The sequence below is a fragment of the Equus quagga genome, chromosome 3, assembly GCF_021613505.1.
Source record: "Equus quagga isolate Etosha38 chromosome 3, UCLA_HA_Equagga_1.0, whole genome shotgun sequence".
Classification (NCBI taxonomy): Eukaryota; Metazoa; Chordata; class Mammalia; order Perissodactyla; family Equidae; genus Equus; species Equus quagga.
Genome location: NC_060269.1, coordinates 154,245,346 through 154,253,848, shown reverse-complemented (window position 1 = coordinate 154,253,848; position 8,503 = coordinate 154,245,346). Strand labels below are relative to the sequence as shown.

Below are 8,503 nucleotides of genomic sequence, written 5' to 3'. Positions count from 1 at the left end.
GGGGGGGGGGGACCGGGAAGGTCGGCAGGCTTCCCCCTGGCCCTCTCGTCCGAGGCTCCGGGGCGAGGCCGGGCCGCAGTGAGGACCTGAGAGGGTGGATGTCCCACCGGCCTACGGGCGTGGGTCACTCCTGGCCCGAATCTCTCCGGGGACATCAGACGCGAGTGGACCTCACCGGCCCGGGGGAAGCAGAGGCCGAGCATTTGCCTTCACTGTCCGCCCCCCCAGCCCCTCGCGTGCGTCGAGCCCCTCCCTCAGGATCGGCCCCAGGGACGCCCCAGTCCGCGGACAGCCAAGCTCCAGCAGCAGATTTCCCGCTTCCTCAGCTCTGCCCCCGCCGACGGTGGCTTTGGAGGTTCCGCCCAGACACCGCCTCCTCCAGGCAGCCCTCTTGACTCCATCACCTGTGGACGCCTCCATCCCCGGAGGCCGCCAGGGCTGGGCACGCGGAATCCTGGAGCCACCTTGGTCCCTTTAAACTAGCGGCTCGCGCAGTCTCGGAGTTTCCATGACGACGACGTCAGATGGGGGACCCGGGCGGGGTCGGGTCGGTGCGCATGCGCGGTGCGCGCCGGACGCAGCAAGTCTTCCCGAGTCGCCCGCCCTGCTGTCGCGGGGTCCCTGAACCGCGGTAAGGGCGAGTGGGGGCTCGCGGGCCCGGGGTCGGGGCTTGCTGGGCGCGGGGCCGGGTAGAAGTTCTTGGGCCCGAGGGGTCGGCATCGGGGATGGGGTGGGGGTTCGTGGGCCCGAGGGGCCAGGGGGTGGGCCCTGGGGTTGGGGGGCTCGCGGGCCCGGGGGATTTGGGGGGTGGGCCCCGGGGATCTGGGGGGCGGGCCCCGGGGTTGGGTGGGCTCGCAGGCCCGGGGGATCGAGGGGGTGGGGCCGGGAGCGGAGTGAGGGTTCGCCGGGCGCGGGGGGCGGAGTGGGGGGCACGGAGGAGGGTGCAGGGGCCGGCGCTTCTGACCCCTCTCGCCCGCTGCAGGGCGGCCCCGGGCTCCCTCGGCTCGGCCATGGCCCCCCCGCCGCCGTGCAGGCCCCCGACGTCGGCGCCGCGGCTGCTGCTGCTACTACTGAGCTTCGCGCTGCTGGGCGCCCAGGTCCGCCCCGAGCCCGCCGCCGGGAGCGCAGTCCCCGCGCAGAGTACGTGCCGTGAGGGTGGGGGGGTCCCCGCGAGGTCCTGACCCCCGCCGGGGGCGCGCGGGAGGGGGCGCGCGGGAGCACCGCGCCCGGTCTTTGTTCCCAGGGGCTGTCCCTGCGCCCCGCCCGCCTCCCGGCTCGGGGCCGCCCCTAGGTGGAGGTGGGGGCCGGCAGAGGCCGCTGCTTGGGTGGGACTGGGCTGGGGCGCACCCACTCCGCCCTGACCCGCGCCCCCGCAGGCCGCCCGTGCGTGGACTGCCACGCGTTCGAGTTCATGCAGCGCGCCCTGCAGGACCTGCGGAAGACGGCCTACAGCCTGGACGCGCGGGTGAGCCCCTTGGCCCGGAGGGTGATGGCCGGGCTCCTTGGCTCAGAACCGCTGAGGGAGTGGAGGGTGGGAAGGAGTTGGGGAGACGAGGCCCTGAGGGCAGCAGAGTCACCTGCATTCAAAGTGGGGGGGTCATGACAGAGTCAGGTGCTCACTCGGAGAGTCTCAGGAGCAGGCGGAGACAGGACTGCCAGTGGGTTTGGGGGGAAGCCAGGAGATGGCCCTCGGGAGCTGTGGGCGGGGGCAGCTGTGCAGCGCCCTCATGGCCCCTTGTTGCTTTGCAGACGGAGACCCTCCTGCTGCAGGCCGAGCGCCGGGCCCTGTGTGCTTGCTGGCCGGCTGGGCGCTGAGGACCCTCAGCCGGTGCTGTTCTCTCATCAATAAACACCTGGCCCAGCGTGCCTGTGTCCTGTCTCTGTGCTCTGGCCCCCAGAGCCCACCTGTGTCCCACCCTGGAGTCCTTGGTTGGGCCCCTCTCTGAGCCTCGTTTCCCCAGCTGTTCCATGTGAACAGAGTCCCTCTTGGCGCCTGTCCCACACCAGCAGCAGTGCTGAGTAGAGACACACGTCTGGCCACATGTGTGGCCTTGTACCCAGACACAACGTGTGGTCACAGCGAGTCCACTTTTGAGGGACCTGCTCTCCTGCCTACCTGCCCTCGTTTTGAAGCCAGAGGAGTGTAGACTCTGGCCTGGTCCCCTGGAGCAGCTGCCCCAGCAGTGAGCCTCACAAGACTCCTATGGACCGCTGTGGGGACGGGTGTTGTCGGGGACTCCCAGGAGGCCCAGCTGGTGGTCAAGGAGCCTGAGGCTGCAGGAGAGGGAGGGTGACTGGGCAGCGAGGGGAGGCTCCTCCAGGAAGGGAGGGCTGGGGCCTTCCCCACAGCTTCCACCCTGCCTGCTGGGTCCCCTCCTGCAGCCCCCAGCCTGGCTCCTGGGCACTGGGGACTCCTGGCTAGAGATCTCGGCTTGAACACAGGTGTCACACCCATGGCCAATAGGCTCACACTCACATCCACACGCCTGTGTGCACAGTGCCAGGTGGGAGGCCTCCAGGTGAAGCGAGTCCTCCCTCCCTCCCTCCAGTCATTTTGTCAATGTTTTTTACTGTCACAGCAATGCTTTGAAACACCCTGGAGCAGAGTAGGAGCATCCGGGAGCACAGCAGAGGATAGTGACTGCTGTGGGACACGTGGTCTCTCTGGAGCTTTAGTTTCCTGGTAGTGGCCACCTCTGCACAACATGACCCCCTGTGCTGCTGCCTAGGATGGGAGAGCTGGGCATTCCTGGTTCACTGCCCGAGAGGATAGTGAGCTTTAGCTCCTCAGTCCCTGCCCCCCGGCTGTCACCTCATCATTGCCTGTCTTTGTGCCACATGTGCACACGTGTCTACTCAGACCCTCACTCCTGCCATGAGCTCAGCAGGACCTGCCCTGCCCTGCCCCCGCCCCACTGGCCTCCAGCCCTTGACCTGTCCTGTTGTCAGTGCTTTTCTGTCTGGAAGCCTCTGACACGCAGGTGCCAATCTAGGTGTCAGGACCAAGTGAACAAACCAGAGTCCCACCTTGGCCGTGGAGGGAGGTTGAGCGAGAGTCTGGTGGCGATGATGCCCCTGAGCTCTAACGCAAGCCAGAAGGAGACGGGGCACTGAAGCCACGGCCAGCCTAGGCTGGCCCTTGAGCCTGGGCATGAGTGGGGTGCAATGGCAGGGACCAGGATCCTTCTGTCCTGGGGCCCCCAGAAAGGAGCAGAGGGGTGGCAGAGGCAGGTGCCTTCCCTGTAGGGCAGCCCAGACAGTGCACGTCCTGTTGGTTGACGTCAGTCACATGGATATTCTTGGCTGCAAAGGAGGCAGAGGTGTAGCCTGGGCTCTCAGCTGAGGTTGCCAGGTAGAGATGCAGGACCAACAAATACTTTTTCGTATAAAAAGTACAAGTCCTTTGGTATAAGTTATGTGCCGTGCAGTATTGGGAACATATTTGTACTAAAAGTTATTTGTTGTTTATCCAACACTTAAGTTTAACTGGGCATCCTGTATTTTGTGGGCAGCCATAAACCCTGGCGCAAATTGGAGTTTCTGTTCCTATAAAATATGGATACAGCAATCAGCGCTTCTCATAGAAAGCTGCTCAGGGGAGGTGCCCCTTGGGAGGAAGGAGCTGGGCAGATGGGGTGTGGAGCCACAGGCAGAGGGGCCAGGAGGCTGCTGTGCCTGGTCCGTCAGGCTAGTGGTATCACAGCTGCAGGGGGTCAGGAGGGGATCAGGAGGGAGTGGGGACAGTGTGATGGAGGGGCCTCTTGGGGAGCCTTGGGGAGATTGAGCAAGCAGGGGTGCGGTTTGACATCTGGACAGGGCGCTTCTGGGTGATAACTGAAAATGGCAAGGACAGAATCGGGGCCTGTGAGGAGGTGATGCTGTCATCAGAGCTGAAGAGGAGAGGCTGGGCTGGGTGATGGCGGCAGTGGCAGCGTGAGAAGCAGATGGGTTTGGTTGTGTTTGAAAGGAGAGCCAGAAGAGTGTGGAATTTGCCATTTGCAGGTGGGTTTTGAGAGAAGGGGGGGGTAGAGTTGGGGAGAAGGGGAAGGACGGTCAGCGCTGGCCATGCTAGGCTGGAGGTGTGCCCTCGATGCCTGAGCAAAGAGGTCCAGGGGCCAACGGGACAGAGAGACCTGGAAAAGGGGCTGGAGAGAGAGCCTTGTGGCCTGAGTGTGAACAGAGAAGAGATGGGCCCTGAGAGGGCAGGGAGATGAGGGACCCTCAGAGGAGATGGGGCAGCCATGAGGCAGGAAGAGCACTGAGATGGGTGAGGGCTTTGGGAGGAAGAGAGGGGTCAGCATGGCACATGTTGCTGAGGTCAGGCAAGGCCCAAGACTGGACCGCTGGCCTTGGCAGCTCTGGTCATCGTGGACGTTGAGAAGAACAGGGTTATTTGGAGGCAAGGAAGACCTGAAGGGGAGTTTCGTGGGAGGAGCAGAGGTGGAGACAGTCAGCACAGACAACTCTTGCAAGGAGCTGAGCCTAACATGTAGTCAAGGCCAGTGGCACTCAGGTCCTGTCCTGGAGCAGTGACCGTGCTTTCCTGCTTGTCTGTAGGCTGGTTCAGTCAAGAGCGTCTCTCAGGACTGTATGTAAATATGAACCTCAGCATGGCTAAGCAGTGAGCGGGGAATGCATTATCTTAGGACGGCTTTTGTTTTTCCTGGAGTTTATGTTTGCCTTATTGTCCCCACATTGTCTGCCTTTATCACATCCTTACATTCTCCAGCAGTCAAGTCGTTCCCCCCATGTTCCCTGCCAGGGCCTTGCTCTCCTGCTCCTGGCCCGCTGGGCAGTCCCACTGCCCATTGCCCACCCTTCATTATTCTAGTTTGGAGCCACTGTTTTCCAGATCCCATGTCATCTTCTCCCTGTTGCATGTCTTCAGGTGGCTTCCTAGAAAACAGTATGGTAAGCAAACTTTCTGAGCTGGCCTGTCTGAAAATATCTTTTGCTAGTACCTTCAGTCTATAACCCCTCCCGCCTCAGGGCCTTTGCATGTGCAGTTCCCTCTCCATGGAGTTACCCACTTGGCCTCCTCCACAACCCTCCTCACTCTTCAGCCCCTTATCCCCCCTAACTTTTCTTTGTCCCTAAGGGATAGTAGAGTGTAGAGCTCTGTTCTTAGTTTATTCCCTGCCCCCCACCCCCTGCTAGATCGTAAAGCCCCAGGAGGGCAGGGCTTTATTCTTTTCAGGGTCTGATAGAGGCTGGGCACTCACTGGACCTGTGTGGAAGAGAAGGATGGGTGGTGGGTCATGGACTCTGGGTGGGGCGGTGAGCAGCTTTGGTCCATCAGCCTCAGGTGCCGGCAGCGGGTGGCTGTCAGAGCTTCATTCCCTTCCCGCCCTCTGGAAGCTCTGGGGACCGAAAGTCCGCTGGACAGGTGTTAATGAAGAGCCCAGTCCTTTAGTTTGGGGAAATGACCATTCCTTCGTCGTTTCCTCCCCTTCCTTTTCTCTCTGTGGAGCTCCTGTTAGTTGTGCCAGGGGCCTTCTGCTCGGGTCCTCTGGTTTTTTATGTTTTCTCCCCATCTCCGGGCCTTTGGTTCACTTCCTGCAGCCCATTCTCCTTCCTGCAGCGCTCCCACCCACCCACCTCTGTCGTCCTGCCCCGTCCCCTTCCCAGGCCCCCTCTAGTTGTGACCAACTGGCGAGGCTTCGTGCTCACAGCCCCCTACCCTGGTCCTGAGAGGGGACGCGTCTGTCGGCCCCCGCCCCGCGCGGCCTGCCGGTCCCTTCTTCGCCTGGGGTCCGGGCGCTGTTCTGCTAACGAGCCGTCCTGTGTTGGGCGCCCTGTCCCCGCACCGCGCGCCGGAGGCCCAGGGCGCCCTCCGCGCTCGGCCTCTGGATCTGGGCGGGGGTCTCTCCGCTGCGCGCGCCCCACCTCACCTGGGACCGGCGGAGCTCTGGCGGTGCTCGGGGATCTCGGGGTGGCCGGGTAGCCAAGGGGGTCTCTGGTGGGGAGGGGACTCCAGCAGCAGAAGCCAGAGGAGTGGGCGGGATTTCGCGGGCATGAGGGAGTCGCGGGATGGCGGCAGCCCCCCGGTGCAGGCACAGGGACAACAGACCGACTCCGACTTCGCTGAGCCTCGGTTTTCTCGCCTGTAAAATGGGCTCCTGACAGAGGACCCGCTTCCCGGCGCAGCCTCCCTGCGGCGGGCGTGGCGCCCCAAGTAGCCCAGGAGGAAACTGAGGCTCGGCACGGGCCTGGGGCGGCCCTGTTGCCTGCGGGGTCTTCCCCTTGCAGGCCACCCACACTCCAAGCTTGTTAAAGCCCCGGTCCTGATGTCTCCAAGACCTTCCAAATGGCTATCCCTGGGGTCCAGCCCTGTCCCTTCCAAACTGAGTCTGGCTGCCCCCTCCCCACCTCGGCCTGGCACTCTCCAGGCCCCTCTGAATCAGGGGGCTGGAGAGCTAGGCTAGCCAGGCCATCAAGACCCCATGGGCTTTCAGGGACTTGTGTGGGCTGAAGGGTGAGGTCAGGCCACACGCGTCTGCAGAACCCAGGGGGCCCATGGAGGTAATGCTGAGTGCGAACCCCAGGCCCTCCCTCCATCCTGGGGCCTGGCTGCTGGGGGCTGGAGGAGAGCTCAGGGTCTGGGGGTGAGGTGGAGTGGGTAGTAACCAGCAGAGGCTGTGATCTCATAGAGCTGGGCCACTCTGCTCTGAGGGGCTCCTTCACACCCAAGTCTGGGGTCAGAGGTCGGGGATCTGGACACTGCCCAGGCGCTCCTGGACATTGGACCCGGTGCTCCCCTTTCCTGGCCCCCATCACATAGCATGATAGAGAGTTCCCCAGATCGCTGGATCTGGCCTCAAGGCACACATTCACAGCCCACTCTGCCCTTTCTCTGAAGCCCCTTGACTCCTCCAAACATACCAGCCCCCTCGCACTCCTGGTTTTCTCTGCCTGGACCCCTCGCAGGGCTGTTGACTTTGCTGGGACACTCCTGCCATCCACCTGGCCAACCGCAGGACCTCGGAATCTGGTCCCTTGTGGCTGGGCAGGGGCCTCTGGCAGTGCTCGGCAGCACACGGAGGGGACTCTGAACCGATTTGTGAGCTCCTCTGAGATTTTTCATCGTTCCACTTTGCTCTCCTGGAAGGTCACAGCCCAGCCCGGGACAAATCCTGGTATCTCGGAAACATGGTGTGGGGGTGACTTCCCATCTTGGCTGTCCCTCTGCCAACGGCCCTTGTGCTGAGCTGTGGTCCAGGTAATCTCCTGAGTCCGGGGGCCTCCCTTTCCACACTCCACCTGTGACCCTTCCAGCGACTCTGGCCATAGGGTAGTCCCCTTCCTGGCCTCTAGGTGACCATAGCCACTTCTCTGGGCCCCAAGGCAGGCTGAGGGTCCTCAGGTCTGGTCCCCTAGGCCTCGTCCCCACCCGCGCGGGTGTGATGAACTCAGCTCTAGGCTGCCCTGCGGGGTCACCCGCAGGGAATGCTGGGCGACGCGGAGAAGGGAATGCAGAGCCGCTGGGGTTTGCGCTAGTAAAGTGCTGGGGGCGGGGTCTGGGACTACCTGTCCTCCCCAACCCCACCCTCACCCGCCGCCCCAGGCCAGCAGCGTCGTTAGGTCGGGCTTTCGGGGACCGGGAGAACCTGGTGAGAGCCCCCACTGCACCTGCACCGACATCATGGGGCGCATGCGCGGGCCGCGGAAGGCGGGGGCCGAGCCCGGAGGGGTCCTGCGGGCCCCACAGCCCCGGGTGCCCACTGCCGGGGTCCAGTGTCGTACCGGTGGCGGGGCGTGGGGGTGCTGCGCCGCACTGGGACGCGCCGGGCTGCGGACAACGTGGGCATCAGACCCTGCTCCGACCGCTTCTCCGAGCCTCCAGCCGGTGCGGCCCCGGGCGCAGGTTCCCAGGGGCGCCGGGCGGGGAAGCCGGGGCGCCCCCTCCCCGGAGCCCCGGCCTGGAGCAGCGTTCAGACAAAGAGCGGGAGATGGAGATGGAGATGCTTCCGTGACTGCGCCCGGCGGCTGAAGAGGAGGACGACGGAGCGCTGCGGGCTCCGGTGGCCCGGCCCCAGGTCCTGGCGCTCCCACGCCCGCGCTGAGCGGCGGCGGCGCAGGGGCGCAGGGTCTCGGCAGGAGGCGACCTGCCCGGAGCCCCACGGAGCGCCCCATCCAGGCTACGAACCCCGCCCGCGCTCGCTGGTCCCCAGCTACCTCGCGGGTCTCGGCCGCTTCGTCGCGCCCCTGGCCGCCCTCGCTGCCCCCTCCCGGACGCACTCCCGCTGGCCGCGGCGCAGCGCCCAAGTGTGCCATCGGGCGGGCGCGGAGGCGGCGTCTGCTCCCACCTCCGAGATCACATGGTGACCCTCGGCAGCCAATGCAGTGGACGCTAGGACCCTGCGGGACCCCGGGCGCCGCGACTGCACCGGCGCCGCTGCATTATAAATACTTCTCCAAAATGCGGCGCAGCTCCCTGCGCGCGCCCCGGCCGCCCGCCGCCCCCGCCCCGCGCCCCTGAGCCGCCGCCACCGCCGCCGCCGCC

At 64.6% G+C, this 8,503-nt stretch overlaps 1 protein-coding gene across 1 annotated transcript; it reads left to right on the top strand.

The window, feature by feature from the left end:
- Positions 1 to 470: 470 nt before the first annotated feature.
- On the top strand, positions 471 to 1,864 carry C3H4orf48 (chromosome 3 C4orf48 homolog). Its single transcript, XM_046657453.1, has 4 exons — positions 471 to 631; positions 983 to 1,140; positions 1,377 to 1,465; positions 1,750 to 1,864. Exons 1-4 carry the CDS (start codon positions 525 to 527, stop codon positions 1,813 to 1,815), a joined length of 420 nt encoding a protein of 139 aa, XP_046513409.1. The 5' UTR covers positions 471 to 524; the 3' UTR covers positions 1,816 to 1,864.
- Positions 1,865 to 8,503: the final 6,639 nt, after the last annotated feature.

What these genes read in the sequence shown, in the direction of transcription:
- C3H4orf48 (XM_046657453.1), top strand. Translation starts at nt 525, where the DNA reads ATGGGGGACCCGGGCGGGGTCGGGTCGGTGCGCATGCGCGGTGCGCGC. An exon ending in CGCGGGGTCCCTGAACCGCG is followed by an intron (nt 632 to 982) that starts GTAAGGGCGAGT and finishes CGCCCGCTGCAG; the next exon opens with GGCGGCCCCGGGCTCCCTCG. An exon ending in GAGCGCAGTCCCCGCGCAGA is followed by an intron (nt 1,141 to 1,376) that starts GTACGTGCCGTG and finishes GCGCCCCCGCAG; the next exon opens with GCCGCCCGTGCGTGGACTGC.